Raw genomic sequence first — 16,624 nt, 5'->3', positions numbered from 1 at the left:
CTCAGAGTCTCTTGGTGTTGAAGCTCAGGAGTACAGCATTTTAAAAGACTAAAACCACATTCACATTCACATTGAGGGGGATCAACACAACATTTGTCATTTTGCAGAGCTTAGTAGTATTTTCTAGACACCACATGACAATTACTTCTGATTTGCACTTTGTCTTAGTTATTTGAATTTTATATTTTAGCCTGCACAAACATCAGTTATTCTGCTTCATACATCTGGACCATGATCGGTGACATGGACAGTCCCAAAAGCATTGCCAAGATATGTGGCCCTTGGAGAGGGAGAGGAAGCTGTGGAATGTCTAGGCACAAAACAGAGTCAGGACATGATGGCATTACCTTAGCCATTTCAGTGGTGCCTATCTGTAACCACAGCACTTGGGAGACTGAGTTGGGAGGATTGCAGTGATTTACAGGCCAGCCTGAGCTTCAGTGTGAAACCCTGTCTTAGAATAACCAAAATCAGGGCTGGGGATGTGGCTCAGTAGAGTACCTGCCTCAGCATGCACAGAAACTCAGAGTCCACTCCCACCACTACATGAGCTCAATCCAATCATCCCAGCACTTGGAGGTGGAGGCAGGGAGGTGAGATGTTCAAAGTCATCCCCTGACTTAGCCATTACAGCTCTTTCAGAGGACCTGAGTTCATTTCCAGCAACCACCTGTAACTCCAATCTCAGAGAATTTAGCATCTCTGAAGTCTGTGGGTATCTTCACCCATGTGCACAAAACCACACAGGTAATTTTAAAAAAAGATTTAAAGAATGCTTTTCTGCTTTTGCAGAGGACTGGAGTTCAGCCTGTAATACACATGTCCACAGGATTACAACAGCTAGTTCCAGGGAATCTCAGGCCATAAGCCTCCCCTGGCACCCACAAACAAGTGGCATATACACTAATTAATAAGCTAAGATAAAAAATAAGCGCACTAATTCGTAGAATTGGGTTCCTGGCCGTCTTTGGGGACAGAGGCCAAGGCTCTGCAGGTGTGTGTGTTCACTCTGTTGGCATTCATCAAATGTCAGGTTTCTGATGTGTGTACGCCCCTGCTCTTCATATGAATTTTGTTGCTGTTGTTGGTTTTTTTCAAGCCGGGTTTTCTCTGCATAGCCCTGGAACTCGCTCTGTAGATCAGAATGACCTGGTCTCATCTCACAGATCTGGCCTCCCAAATGCTGGGATTAAAGGCGTTCCCCGCCACGCCCAGTTTACAATATGAATATCATTTAAGCTTTATTTTATTTTTATGTTTGCGATTGCCGGTGTCCGAGGAGGTTAGAAATGGGCGACGAATCCCTGGGGCTGTAGTTACAAGCAGTTGTGAGGTGCACAACTGGGTACTGAAATGAGACTCCTTTTGCAAAAGTCTTTTGCAAAAGCAGCAAGTGCCCCTAACCTCTATGCCATCTCTCTGGCTAGCCCCTCGACATCAATACTTAAATGTCTAGACGCCGCAAGTCCACCCTGAGGCTTTAAGGTGACCATACTAGCTCGGATGTTGCCCATCTTAAGGCAGTCCAGCCGAATGGCCCAGCCTTGTCTCTGCTGGACCGCAAATCTTAGAAACCTGAATCCCTGAAGCTTTGGCGGAGTGTCCGCCCCCTGTTGGACAATCCCAAATACCCCAGCCTCGAGGTTCACTGAAGTGAGAGTGCCTCTCTCGTGTTCTTATCTTTTGGACACAAATATCTGGAATCTGGGCTCGCCACACTCCAGGAACGCACCAGCCAAGAAGAACCAAGAAGCAAAGACGACGATCGCAACGCCCGGCGGTGCCTTCGATCGATTGCTTTAGCCTGGTGGTCGAGGTGAGCGCCGCTCCGATTGGTTTTGTCTGGCAGCGCGGCGCGGTGCACCCTGGGACACGGCACTGGCGGGAGGCGCAGGCCGGTGGCCGAGGTGAGGGGACTCGGCGGCGGCAGGATGGTGAAGCTGACGGCGGAGCTGATCGAGCAGGCGGCGCAGTACACCAATGCTGTGCGGGACCGCGAGCTGGATCTTCGCGGTGAGTTAGGGGGATCGCGGGCTGTGTCCGGGCTCGGCGCGAGGCCGGGAGGAGCGGGCCCCGCCGCGTGCGCGGAGGCCGGAGCCTGGCCCGGGGGCCTCCCGCCCGGGTTTAGGGTACCTCCTCCGATCGCCGGTCCCTCAGGACCCTTTGGAGCCGTCTGTTACCCGCTCCCGCTAACAGACACGGCTTCTCCGTTCCTTCCCGGGTCCGTATTCGTTAGGCTTTGCCCGGCATGCTCAGCAGCCTGAACTGTTTGAGGGCCAGGAAAATAGAAAATGGTATCTTCCGGACCGCGACCGGCTGGTTTTTAGCAAATGCGTTAATATGACACGTGAGGGTAGATTAGATATAAGTCAAAGTTATCTTAATTATACAATAATTCCATTTTGGGTCTGCTCATTTGTTTTTTGAGACAGGGTCTCCTGTACTCAGAGCTGGCTTCAAACCGCTGTGTAGTTAGGGACGTTCTCGAACTTCCGGCCCTCTTGCCTCCACTTCCCGGCGCTGGGTTTAAACGTGTGCCCCATGTTTATATGGTGCTGCGGATGAACCCAGGATTTTGTTCTTGATAAACAAGCACTCGCCCCACAGAACCAGGTCCCCAGCCCCTGATAATTCACTTTTATAAGAAGGTGTTTTCTAGCTTGATCTGTTTGACCAAGGCTTATAGTCATCACTCCCATGTGAGGGGTGGTGAACACTAACCTGTTGAGTAGAGCTTGGTTTAAAAAAACAAAAACAAAACACAGCATTAGCTGGGCAGCGGTGGCACACGCCCGGCACTCGGAAGGCAGTGGCAGGCGGATCTCTGAGTTCGAGGCCAGCCTAGTCTCCTGTGTCGAATAAAACAAGAAAATGACAATAATAACAAAATATAGCATTGAAAGTGCAGTTATCTACTTTTCAGGAGATGGCTTTGAAAGGGGTTAGGATTATATAACTGTGTCATGAGGCAACCACAGTCTCGGGGACTATACTCTGCCATTTGCTAAAATGCCTTGCTGACCTATAGAAAATCCTAGTGCTTTTGTTAGACATTAGCTTTCTCAGACAAAAGTCCATTTCAGAGGTATCTGAACCCTTTTACTGTCTTGGCACACAGTTTTGGTCTCTGCTGCATCTCTGAAGACCATGCAGTCTTGATAAAGCTTATTTTATTGCGCTCTTTCACAACTGAGTGAAAGTTGTGTACTAAGTTTCTCTTCTTCCTTTGGCACCTAGCTCGATGGTTATGCCCATTAGACAATCAAGGGGATGTTCACAGTGTGGTTTGTGGTTGTATAGACACCATTTTCAGCTCTGAATTGGAGCTGGTGGAGAAGAGAGTGAGTCAGGATAGCATGAGGATATACTGCTGAGTTATGTGAATGGTTTAGAAGGCTGGTCACCAGTGTCCCAGCAAGACTTGAGCATTAACAGTAAGCAGTGTTAACTTGACATAGAGCCTGACACTCTTAAGAACTTTGAACAGTGTAAATACCTTGTAGATGTTCTCATAAACAGTGGACACCAATATTACTAAGTATACGCCTGTGTTCTTGTTCTTGCCTTCAACCTCCTCTTCAAGTTTACTGCATGACCACACGCTTCGAGGCAGTAAGGACCCTGTAACTCATTTGTCACTTATCTTCAGTATTTTTGTACAGAGTGTGACATGGCACCCGTGCCGGTTTAATACTTCTTGAATGAGTACTTTGAGTCTAATTACAATCAGATGCTCCTACTGTTTTCAGGACCTTTCATTTATATTAATATTTGCTGTATGTATTTTTCCCCTCTACAGGATATAAAATCCCTGTCATTGAAAATTTAGGTGCTACCTTAGACCAGTTTGATGCTATTGATTTTTCTGATAATGAGATCAGGAAACTGGATGGTTTTCCTTTATTGAGAAGACTGAAAACATTATTAGTGAACAACAACAGAATTTGGTGAGTGTCTGCTAGTGAGAATACTTTTCTACCTTGAAAAGATGTTACAATGTACCCTGAAGAAAGACATGATTTGTTTTTAGTTTTCATTTTATGTATATTAGTGTTTGGCCTGCAAGTGTGTCTGCACTATCTGTATACCATTGTGGTGCCTTTGGAGGCCAGAAGAGGGTGTGAGTTCCCTGGAGCTGGAATTACAGACAGTTGTGAGCTCTCATGTGGGTACTAGGAATAGAATCTGGGTCCTCCGGAAGAGCAGCCAGTGCTCCAGCCTCTCCATGTCTCTTCTTAAAGGGAGGAATGAATCGAGCACTTTTTCTAAGAGATTGGGAGACTAACGTGGGCATTGGTCTGACCTTACTTGCTATCTTCAGAGATCTTTAGTATTCGTAGTTGATACTAAACTTTGAATTTAAATTTAAAACATGTTGCTCTGTATACATTTCAGATTCTAGAGCAATTACCAACAGCATCATAATAAAAATGATTTATAAAAGTCAGGTGTAGTGGTGCCCACCTTTAATCCTAACAGTTGGAAGGCTGAGGCAGTCCAGCCTTGTCTCCACAGCAAGTTACAACTGATGCTACAGAGTGAGACCCTGTCTCAATAACATCCTTTTTGTTTGTTTGTTTTTCAAGACAGGTTTTTCTCTGTGTAACTTTGGAGCCTGTCTTGGAACTCACTTGGTAGACCAGGCTGGCCTTGAACTCACAGAGATCCTCCTCCCTCTCCTTGCCAAGTGCTGGAATTGAATATGTGCACTACCACCTGGCTGTTTATCAGCTTCATATAAAAATTGAATTAATATAGTTATTAAGGAAGGTTTCTCGTACCTGGTACTGGTGTTTCTGTTAGGGTCAGTGCCTCTTGTGGGAATTATTGTCAGGGGACCGGAATTGCTGAAGACATAGCTTTTATTAAGGAAAGTTTCTAGGGGCTGGAGTCATGGCTCAGTGGTTAAGCCTACTGGCGGCTCCTTTTCCAGTTCAGATGAAGTGGGTTCTTCTCCTTCCCAGACCAGTGTGGCAGTTCACAATTCTAGTTCCAGGGAATTCAAGGCCCTTTTCTGGCTTCTACAGGCACCAAGCACACAATCAGTATGCAGACATAAGTGCAGGCAAAACACCTATACACATCAAAGCACTGAGTGGTGTTTTTAGATAGAAGCCATTTTCATGATTAATATTTTCTTAGGATGAATGTGTTACACCAGCTGTGTGAATGCAGAGTCATTGGTTTTTGAGTTTTCTGAACAAAAAGTTGTAAATTTTTTTCTGCCCTGGAATCCCACCTTTCTTTGGGTTGAACCAGACTACTTGGCCATGGAAAAAAGCCCAGGAAGCATAGGTTTCTGAGGTCATCCCATCCCTGTCGCTGACCCTGCGCCTCACACAAGGCTTCCTCTGCTGCTGTCCTTGAGATGGGATATGGGAGAGGGATATTCTAACATTGAGGTGTCAGATACTTGCAAGGATGGAGATAAATGTTGGCTTGTTTATCGATGTCACTTAGAGCCTTTCTGTTTTTATTGTAGCCGTATAGGAGAAGGACTTGATCAGGCTCTTCCCTGTCTGACAGAGCTCATCCTCACCAACAACAGTCTAGTGGAACTGGTAAGTTGAATGGACGAAACTGTATTTAAGGAAAAAGTAGGGTACTTCCTGCTTCAAAATGTTATTTCCTAGTTTTTCTTTTAATTATTTTACTATTCCAAGCCTTTTGGTTGTTCTCTCTCTCTCTCTCTCTCTCTCTCTCTCTCTCTCTCTCTCTCTCTCTCCCTCTCTCTCCCTCTCTCTCTCTCTCTCTCTTTTTTTTGTTTGTTTGTTTGTTTGTTTTGTTGTTCTTTGATTGTGTTGGTTTGGTTTTTATGCTGAGAATTGGCATGGCATTTGGATAATGTATGTTGAAGATCTCTTTGCTCCCTCAGGTGTGCCTTTTGGTTTCTGACTCTGTTGGGTGTCTTGGGTAGAAACGTTCCCATGCAATCTTGTTTATTGGTCACTATCATTAGTGCTTCTGATGTTTTGTCGAAACTTGCCTTTCCCTCCCATGTGTAAACAGACTCCGTGGTGTGGTACCCTAACCTTAGTTCTTAAGTGAGATGGGCAGAACTATAGAATATATGCCAGATTTCAGGCTTAGTATTAAAAATGAAGGTGTAAACTTTCTTAGTGGCTTTTTGTATACATAATGCATTGATATTTTAGACGAGAGTTTAAATTTGGTTTTACCTGCTTTTCTATGTAAACATGCTACTGGCAAGTTTTAAAATGCCTATCTGAGTTTCATGAGGTAGTCAGTCAGTAAATCTCTTACCACATAAGCATGAGGACTGGGTTCTAACTCCAGAATCCATGTTTTAAAACTGGGCATAGAGGGTCTAGTTTGCAATTCCAGCACTAGGGAGGGGCCAGAGTTTAATACTTGAGACTCTCTGGCCAACCAGCCTAACTGTACGTACACACACACACACACACACACACACACACACACACACACACACACACACAGAGAGAGAGAGAGAAAGTGGTATATTAAGATTTCATGTCATGATGATAGATTCAATCACTTATCTGGAGTTTTATCAGTTTTAGATATCTTTTTTTTAAAAGATTTTATTTATTCATTATATATACAACATTCTGCTTCTGTGTATATCTGCACAGCAGAAGAGGGCACCAGATCTCATAACAAATTATTTGCTGTGTTTATTTCTATTCATAGCTAGCAATTTCAACAGTTTAAAGGCAACCAATAACTTTACCCTTCTCAACAATTATTTTTTAATACAGTATTTTCATTCTTTTGAGAATTTAATACGTGTGTACAATGAGTTTTGGTCATATTCAATCTCAATTCCTTCCATACCTGCCTCCCACCTTCTCACAACTTAATTTCCTCCTCTTTTTGGTGAAACAGGATCTGTCAGTGGTCCTGGAACTCACAGAGCTCTTGCCTGCTGAGTGCTGGGACTAAAGGCATATGCCACCATGCTCCCCCACCTCCTTTAAAACCATCATGTCCTATTTGTCCTGGCCATATACTCTAGGGTATGGGGGCAGGCCATCTACAGGAGAAGGGTTGACCTATCAGGAGCCACACCCTTAAGGATACTGTCTCTCCCTCCCCCCAGTTGCCCCAACTGTGAAAAGTTCTTTCAGTAGAGGTGGGCACTTGTGAGCACCCCCCCATATCTGTCCTCCCCACCAGCCAGCCCCCTTCAATGCAAGAATATTGATTGGCTTGATCCTGTGCAGATGAGCTGTGAGTTCATGAGAGTGGTGGTTCGCCATATTCAGAAGACACTATTTTGCCTGGTCTTTGCACCTGGGGCTCTTGCAGTCTTTCCCCTTGCCCTTCCTCCTCAATAGTCTGAGCCTTGCAGAGAAGAGGTATGATAAACATGTCCCATTATGGCTCAGCCCTCCAGAAACATGCATTCTCTGCACTTTGGCCAGTCATAAGCTTCTTCATAAAGTACTCTCCATTCCACAAAGAAACCTCTCTGATGAGGTCCAGGAGGTAGATATTAGAGGGTAGTTTGATGCTATAATAAGAGTAGGGTGAGCTCTAGGGCCTGTGAGCTGCCCAGCCATGAGTTCTTAGCCAGATTTATTGTCCCAGGCATGCATTTCCTCCTGTGGGAATAGGTCTAAGATCAAACCAGAAAATGGTTGTTTGTATCATAACATTTGTGCCACCACTGCACCCATGGGTCACTGCCACAAGGTCGTTACTGAGCTGACAGTATTTACACCTGGGCGTGACGACGGTTGATGACATCTTTCCTCAGCAGCCTGCATAGAACTTCTGGAACTTTGAAAACTAGCTGGCTAGTAGGAAGCTTCCTGGTCAGTACCAACTTGATTTCTCATGTCCTGTGATGAAAATGTTCTGCCTTCACCAATAGGGTTTTACCATCAAGTTTGTGGTAGGCAGCCTACATCAGCTATTAGCCTATATTGTATTTTGAGACAGTCCCTTAACATGTCACCCAGGCTGACTGGTAACTCCATATGTAGCCTAGACTGGCCTTGAATCACTACAGTCTTCTTGCCTTAGCATCCCCAATGCAGGGATAACAGACATGAGCCACTACACCCAGCTTTAAAGCCAATGCTCTGTCAGCATACAGCTGGGGTGTAGAAGGTCCCAGCAGGGGCTCTTTCTGGAGTTAGTACCTTGGTGATACATTGTGGAATCAAATATTGAATCTAGAACCTTGTGGATGCCAGTTTAGCCCCCTACTATTCAACTACAGGCCTAGCTATTCTTTTTCTTAAACCAATCTGTTGTGTTATGTTTTTGCTCTTTTACTCTTTTTGAGGGGCCCAGTACCCAAATAAATATGCGGAGGCTTATTAGTTATGAATGCCCAGCCTTAGCTTGGCTTGTTTCTAACCAGGTTTTCTTATCTTAAATTGTCTCCCTTTTCCTTTAGCGCTTTTATCTTTCTTACTTCTGTATGTCTTTCTTTCTTTCTTACTCCGTGACTGGCTAGGTGGCTGGTCCCTGACATCCTCCTATCGTTGTTCTCTTGCTCCTCCCTCTCCCTTCTTTGTTTCTCCTTCTATTTATACTCTGTCTGCCAGCCCCACCTATCCTTGCCCCTGCCTTGCTATTGGCCTTTCAGCACTTTATTAGCCTATCAGGTGTTTTAGATAGGCAAAGAACAACAGCTTCACCAAGTTAAACAAATGCAGCATAAACAAAAGACATACCTTAAAATAGTATTTTTCCACACCAGTCAGCATGCTGTCATTGTGTTCTGTACTATGGATGTATAACACACTTTTTTATTCCTTTTGGATCCTTTTTTTAAAGAGTTTTATTTATTATGCATATTTATTATGTTCTGTCTTCATGTGTGCATCTGTGCCAGAGAGGGCACCAGATCTCATTATAGATGGTTGTGAGCCACCATGTGGTTGCTGGGAATTGAACTCAAGACCTCTGGAAGAGCAGCCAGTGTTCTTAACCTCTGAGCCATCTCTTCAACCTCCTTTTGGATTTTCTTTGTGGTAGTAAGCCACTTTTCAAGCTCTAGTTCTCCCTCTGTTCTCTGTTGTTACAATTTTTTGAACTATATTATTCACCTTGACTTTGAAAATATTTGAAGGGGTGGGGGTGGACTAAGATAACAGTGCTCCCTCTCAAAGATAATGTTTCCCGGGGCCATTTGGGATATACTAACAAGAAAGGACATTTTGCACCAGGTTTGGCGGCATATACCCATAATATCAACATTTGGGAGGATCGGGATTGAAGATCATCCTAGGCTGCATAGCAAGTTCAGGGCCAGCCTAAGCTATAGGAAATTCTGTCTCAAACAACAAGAAACCCACATATAGACCAAGGTCTTGGCTTGAGGTTCCTGTGTAAATAGCTTGATACAAGTAAGTTACCGATGTTGGCATTAATTTCCTTTTAAATCATTGCTTAGTAGTAGCCATTTTGAGGTTGTTATGGGAAATCAATTTTTTTTTCTTCTATTGAAACAGGTGCTGTTACTGCCAATACTTAACATATTCAGCAGTTTTATTAGGTGGAAGATATTTAGGCAGTTGTGTTGTATTAGTATTGGACTAGGTGCCAGGGCAGAAAAAAAATAAGTAAATGATAGTGTGGATACTGTTTCAAAGATACTTGTTATTTCAGAATATCAGAATAGTAGTGTGTGTATCAGCTTTGTTTTTACTCTGACCCTTATTTTATAGGGTGATCTGGATCCTTTGGCATCTCTCAAATCACTAACATATCTAAGGTATGGAAATCCGCTTGTTGTGATAACTCGACTAATGAAGTTCTGAAGTAACAGCATCAGGCTGCTACTAAACAGTAAAGTAGGAAGAATGGTGTGCTTTCTCTTGGTTTATAGTCTTTGCACTTTTCAAATGACCCTCTCAAGTGGAATGCTGTGAGTAAGATTGGCACTGTCCCTTTTCTATAGCATCCTAAGAAATCCTGTAACAAATAAGAAGCATTACCGACTTTATGTGATCTACAAAGTTCCACAAGTCAGAGTTCTGGACTTCCAAAAAGTGAAACTCAAAGTGAGTATTGCATACTGGCTGTGAGTCATTACAGTAGTCCTTTCCCTTAGCCTTTCATGACTGGTCTTTACAAGTTGCTTAATTAGTACATTTTACCATTAATGTGTGGGAAAGAAAGCATTAAGTCACCATTGTTTATTTTTTTTCTTGTGGGTTTTTTTGTTTTGTTTTCATCTCATAGCAGTTTATGGTAGGGTGATGTTGACCATTTCAAAGTTGGCCAAATGTGACCAGGCATTGGTGGCGCACACCTTTAATCCCATCAGGAGGATCTCTGTGAGTTCAAGACCAGCCTGGTCTACAAGAGCTAGTACCAGGACAGTCTCCAAACCTACAGAGAAACCCTGTCTCAAAAAAACAAAAACAAAAAAAAAGTTGCCCTAATGTTAGAACTACACAGTGCATTGTCTACTTAGATGTGTTCCCAACAAGAGCATATATAACCCAGATTTGAGCAGCTCTGCTTTTTAGAATAGCTGTTCCTTTGTTGGAAGTGCTAATTCTCTGTAGTTCCTTGCTAGTCCCTCTTAGAAATTAGGAAGGGGTACTTTTTGAGAGCTTTCCCCGAGAAGGTTGGACCACTGTGTCTCCTAATTTAAAGTTGGCTTTTGTTTTTACCAACCCAGAATACTTCAGGAGAATTCTCTCCCATGTTTTCTAAGGAATGCATCTAAATGCATGTGGTATTCCTTTTTTGATTAACTCTGTGTGTGGTGTCGCTGTAGGAGCGTCAGGAAGCAGAGAAAATGTTCAAGGGCAAACGGGGTGCACAGCTTGCAAAGGATATTGCCAGGAGAAGCAAAACGTAAGATACGGATATCCAACTTAACTCTACTTCACCTTCAGAAACACTATCTGTCTGGCAGTTTGCCTCCTACAAAATTAAACCCAAAACTGGTTAGTGTGGTATTACATTTGAATGATGGTGTACATCTTGGGAAATTTCTACCAGGTTAGCAGAGCATATATTTCGGTTTACCATCTTAATGTGGTGTTCATCCTGCTTTCTCTATTGGAAGATGGATTGGGTGGTGTTTCTGAAGGAGAGAGTGCTTGTATCAGTTTGTTAACAAAGATAAGATACTACACTGGTTGAATTACTTTCAAATCTTTTGAAAGTAAGAGAAGCAGCCTGCACTAGTCAGAGTGTAACAATTATATTCTCCCTCCCAAGTTTTAATCCAGGTGCTGGTTTGCCAACTGACAAAAAGAAAGGTGGGCCATCTGCAGGGGATGTAGAAGCAATCAAGGTAAGGATATGTATGTTTGGGTTATCAGACTGGAGAGAGCAGAGAGGTGGGGCCAGGGCAGTGGTGTGTCCTAGTGCTAAACATCGTAGATCCCATTATCTCATAGTTGTGAGGACTCTGCTATTTCTAGGCCCAGAAAGGCTACCTTAAAGATACTATTTGACCAAATTTTGACTTGAACTAATTGCATGAACTAATTGAAGGCATCTATGTTTATCTCTTTCACCCAGGATACATTTACTTCTTGGAGCAGTTAGTTACTTTGTTGTTCAGTCTTAGTTTCTCTGCTTCCCAAGATTTGCTGGCTGACAAATCCTGTTGAAGTATCTGTAGAAAATCCAAAAGTCTCCAGTAACAGAATTCCAAATAGATACTTAACTTGAATTTTAGGGCCCTTGGAATGATTGGTTCTTCTCCTTTGTAAGAGCCCGAATCCCTTCCTAAATGTTGGCGTGTTTTCTAAGTTGATTTTTCTTGCGCCAGTGAAGTTCTTCTCCCAGACAGTTGTGTGGTTGATTTTCTAGGGGAAAGTTGCTAGGAATTTCTGTAGTGTCTTTTCGGTGGTTGTAATCATCCATCTCCCTTTTCCTGTGCTTTCCAGAATGCTATAGCAAACGCATCAACGCTGGCTGAGGTTGAGAGGCTGAAGGGCTTGCTGCAGTCCGGCCAGATACCTGGCAGAGAGCGCAGATCAGGTCAGAAAACTATTCTGTGTGCACTTCCAAAACATCACACTTGGAATGACTACAGAGGAATACCTGTCTGGCATGATCACACAGGCCTGGAATCCCTATATTTGGGAGGATGAGGCAGGAGGATCAGGAGTTGAAGGTCATACTTGGCTACAAAATAAGGTTGAGACCAGCTTGGGCTACAGGCAACCCTTTTCTCAAAAAAAAAAAAAAAAGAGGAAAGGAAAAATAGGAAGGAAAGAAGTAGGGAGTGGGGGCCAATAAAGTTAGGCCATTGGGATATTTATGAGGTCTTTACAAGTTGTAGCAAAACATTCTACAACATGGAAAGAACAAAGTTCTAGAGATGATTGTGAACTTCTAAGTCACATCCTATATAATGGGCATCTTGGTGAACTGATATTCCATATACAGTCATCCCATAAAGTAACAGCTTAAAAATTGCTCTGCCTGGTGTTTTTACTATATGTTGTCTATGTGTAGATGCACAGCTACTTACCTTTGTTTTACAGTTGTCTACATTGAGAACAGTGACACGTTGTCTAGGTTTATAATGTCTTACCAGATAGGTAGTTTAATAGCTTTTACCGTCTAGTTTGTGTAAGTATGCTCTCATGTTCATCTTCACACACACACACACACAAATGAAGTCTCCAGTGATAAAATTCCTGGAGCAGAGATCCCTGTAAATTAGTGGTAATTTAGTGGTTAATGGAACTGGCTACACTGAGTCTAAGCAGTACTGTCCTTGGGCAAGTTTCTTTGTCTTAGGTGAGTATTTGCATCTTTAATATTAAGATAAGTACTGACATCAAAAGGTTTGGGGGAGGATTGTGATAATTACACTTAGCACAGGGCAAGTTTTGGGTAGGTGTTAACTAGTGTAATGTTTGAATGCCAAGTTTGTCAGCAATTTGAGCATTAGAGGTACATTATTCAAATAAAGTAAATACATAGTACAAATTTTGGTATGAGTATCCCTGGGAATCACTACCACGACAGCTTTTCAAGGATCATTGTCTTTGAGCTGTTTTGTTTGTTAGTTTTGTGGCCCATTTGTTTAGCCATGGTTGCTTTCGTTAACATGGGGCAGGGGTGTTTACTGGAGCAAGGGCAACTTACAGTGACTACACTACTGAAGAAAGTGACTTCCTACCTCAGCAGCTGTTCACTGCCAGTAGCTCCTCAGGAAGAGGATATAAGGTATTTTTAAGATCAGTGCTGTTATGTGGTCCTTGGGCCCCTGGGGACATGCAAGGTAAATTATTTCTGTAATAACTCCCAAGATGCACTGGGAGGCCAAGAGCGGGTTTTATTTTCCAGCAAGGAGGTCCAGTGATGGTACTTGCTGTGTTCTCCAGTAAAATTCATATCAAATCCACTCACTGTCCTTGATGAAGAAATAGAAATGGTTTTCTTTAGAACTAAATTTAAGTGCCTGAGCAATCCCCCGCAGCTGACAGTGTTTATTACCAATGATAAAATTGCAGATTTTAAGCAAAAATTAAGGTTTAGAAAATTTAGGCTGGGGATGTAAGTCTGGTAGAACACTGCCTAACACACATGAGACCATGGCTTCAAGCTTCACCATTACTAGAAAGACAATGTAGGTCCACTGGTAAAATGTTGACATCTTCCTAGTACTTACGAACATTTCCGGGGAAATGAGTATAAGGTGTGTGCTACCACACCTGGCATTTTTGTTTTGTTTCTGTTTTTAAGAATACATTGGCCAAAAAAAAAAAAAAAATAGTTTTGTTTTTTTGAGGCAGGGTTTCTCTATGTAGCCCTGGCTGTCTTGGGACTCACTCTGTAGACCAGGCTGGCCTCAACTCTGCCTCCTGAGTTGTGGGATTGAAGGTGTGCTACTACCACCCAGCAACCAAAAATCTTAAAAAAAAGAAAGAAAGAAAGAAAGAAAGAAAGAAAGAAAGAAAGAAAGAAAAGAAAAGCTACCACAGATTGTGGAACACAGTTAAAAACAGTTGGTGTGTTCGTTCACCTTTTTAAAAAATTAATGTGTATGTGTCTGATGAGTGGACAAAATTGACACGACTTCTGGTTTTGTGGGTTTTTTTCAGGGCCAAGTGATGATGGTGAAGAAGAGCTGGAAGAAGACACAGTCACAAATGGGTCCTGAGCTCTGTGGCAGATGGTCTAATAGGCTGTCTAGGGACAAGTCTTGCTTTTTGAGCATGGAGTAACAGCCTTGCTTGTATCAGCAACATGGAATTTGTCAGCATTGCTGAATGTTCAGAACTACTGCTGGTAATTTTTTTAATATGTACCTTGGAATCTAAATGCCAGTTTTCTACAAATGGTAAAATAAAGGCCACTTTCTTGCTGCCAAATTATCTGTTGTTATGTTAGCTGTGAAGTATAAGGATATATTTAAGATGGACGTTGGCGAGTGTCTTAGTTAGGGTTTCTATTGCTGCAAAGAAACACCACGACCATAAAGCAAGTTGGGGAGAAAAGGGTTTGTCTTACACTTCCATATCACTGTCCATCATTGAAGGAAGTCAGGACAGGAATTCAAACAGGGCAGGAATCTGGAGGCAGGAGCTGATGCAGAGGCCATGGTGCTGTTTACTGGCTTCCCAGGAGGACCAGCAGCCCAGGGATGGCACCACCCATCTTGGGCTGGGCCCTCCCCCATTGATCACTTACTGAGAAAATGCCTTACAGCTGGAACTCATGGCTGTATCCTATCTGATGACTCTAGCTTGTGTCAAGTTGACTCATAAAACTAGCCAGTACAGGGAGGATGGTGTTTCTGAATAAACATTACTTCTGACTATGAAGTGTTACAGATTCTTTATAAAGACAAGGAGGCTTAAGACTAGACAAATAGGTATATCCTTTGACCTTTTTAATTAAACACACAGGAGTATCTAACAAATTTTAAATGATTTGAAAAATCCTAAGTAGGAATTGATGCTACAACATAAGCAAAATAGTCTTCCAGCCTGTGGGGACAGAGGCTTGGGGTTGTGGCTTCTCTGTGGGGCACACTTCTCTTAGCATCTAGCTATCTTAATTATATTCCTCATCTAGGAAAGAGTTTTCTTTTATGGTTAAATATTAGTGCCTTGATTTCCTATTCTGCCTTGTTCCCTTGAGAGCAATGTCTCTCTCTGAGCCTGGAACGAGGCTGTCTGCCAGCCAGTTCCAACAGTCCTTGTCTCCACCCAACAAGGCTTGTGGGCATGCATTTGGACAGACCACTTTTTACCTGGGTGGTGGGGATTTGAACACAAGTACTCAAGCTTGCATAGCAAGCATTCTTGCCCACTGAACTATCTTCCCAGCCCCTGGTTACAGTTTTCCAAGCTCCTTTGGTAATTCTGAATATGACAAGCATATTAAATAGTCTCTAGATGCTTTTCATTGATGACTGATAACTGATCTTGTGAGGCATATACCAGATACCTGAGATACAGTGGAACTGCTCCCAATGGTCTTGCTGGGGTGACTGGCCAAACAGTGGCTTCTGCTGAGCCCCAGACTTAAATTTAGTTTCCTCCCATGTTGGATTGGAGTCTGGTTTGCAGTATCCTCAGTGAGGCTGGCTGTACTGCTCCCATAGTCCTTCTGTTCATGTACCAGCTCCTGTTGCTGCTAAGACAGGTGCTTCCCTCTTTTGGCTGGGTCTGTGGCTTGATGGCAGTCGTGCTAAGACTGCAAGACCCCTAGCACCAAATAAAAAGCCAAATTCCTATTTTCCATAGCTTCATTGAGTCCTTTTTATGGATGAGACTTGGTCAACAGTCCCAGTGATGACAAGCTGGTGTCCTGGGGTACCTTTTTCTTTTTCTTTCTTTTTTTTTCCCCCTCCGGTTTTTTAAGGCATGGTTTCCCTATAGCTTTGGAGCCTGTCCTGTAAAACAGACTAGGCTGACCTCGAACTCATAGAGATCTGCCTATCTCTGCCTCTGAGCGCTGGGAATAAAGGCATGCACCACCAGCAGCCTGGGGTAACTTGTAATTGCAAATTTTTTAATTAAATGTAGCTTAAGTTTGGAACCCAGGCCTGGGCAGCACTTCAGCATTTGAAAATGATGGAGGCTGCTGTGTATCTGGACTGAACAGAACTGTGTTTAGTATTTGAGGTTGTGGGAAGAAAACAAGCAAAACCAGCACACCATTGCATCATGTGCCGTTGTCCTGATCAAGGACTAAGCTGGCTAGAGGCAAGTGAGGCTTCCTCTTCCATATGTGTGTCTCAAGACCCAAATCATTGATGAGGTTCACCTCAATACATGCTATTTTCCCTAGAACCTAACGGTTTTCAGTGAATAGTTTCATAGACCATGAGTTTCATTCAGGCTACTAGTGTCCATGTTACAGCAGAAATGTATAGCAACTGATAGTCATGCCACACCTGCAAGAATGGGTCTGTGGAACTATGTTAAGATACTGATTTGAGATGATGTCTCACGTAGCCCAGGCTGGCTTTCAACTAGCCACAGAGCTGAAACTGGCCTGGAACTCCTAATCCTACCACCACCACCTCCCAGCAGCTAAGACTACAGGTGTGTCACCACACCTGATCTTGAATATTATTTATTCCTCTAGCATTTCTATATAATTGGTAAATGACCTGGTCTTGAGGCTTGACCTAATTGAATTAATGGATATGATTATAAGTCTTGATTAATGATTAACCTGAAGCTTGATC

At 43.0% G+C, this 16,624-nt stretch overlaps 1 protein-coding gene across 1 annotated transcript; it reads left to right on the top strand.

Moving 5' to 3' along the window:
• Positions 1-1,854: 1,854 nt before the first annotated feature.
• On the top strand, positions 1,855-14,297 carry Snrpa1 (small nuclear ribonucleoprotein polypeptide A'). The gene is made up of 9 exons (XM_027408099.2): positions 1,855-2,013; positions 3,800-3,947; positions 5,483-5,561; positions 9,666-9,712; positions 9,899-10,001; positions 10,727-10,806; positions 11,176-11,251; positions 11,853-11,946; positions 14,025-14,297. The coding sequence occupies exons 1-9, from the start codon at positions 1,932-1,934 to the stop codon at positions 14,081-14,083; spliced, it is 768 nt and encodes a 255-aa protein (XP_027263900.1). The 5' UTR covers positions 1,855-1,931; the 3' UTR covers positions 14,084-14,297.
• Positions 14,298-16,624: the final 2,327 nt, after the last annotated feature.

The sequence above is a fragment of the Cricetulus griseus genome, chromosome 3 (genome assembly GCF_003668045.3).
Source record: "Cricetulus griseus strain 17A/GY chromosome 3, alternate assembly CriGri-PICRH-1.0, whole genome shotgun sequence".
NCBI lineage: Eukaryota > Metazoa > Chordata > Mammalia > Rodentia > Cricetidae > Cricetulus > Cricetulus griseus.
The sequence above is the reverse complement of the archived record's forward strand: the minus strand, read 5'-3'. Positions and strand labels throughout refer to the sequence as shown.

Excerpts from the sequence above, each read along its gene's own strand:
- Snrpa1 (XM_027408099.2), top strand. The coding sequence starts at position 1,932 with ATGGTGAAGCTGACGGCGGAGCTGATCGAGCAGGCGGCGCAGTACACC. Across the intron at positions 3,948-5,482 it reads GTGAACAACAACAGAATTTG|CCGTATAGGAGAAGGACTTG; the intron begins GTGAGTGTCTGC and ends TTTTTATTGTAG. Across the intron at positions 10,002-10,726 it reads TCCAAAAAGTGAAACTCAAA|GAGCGTCAGGAAGCAGAGAA; the intron begins GTGAGTATTGCA and ends GTGTCGCTGTAG.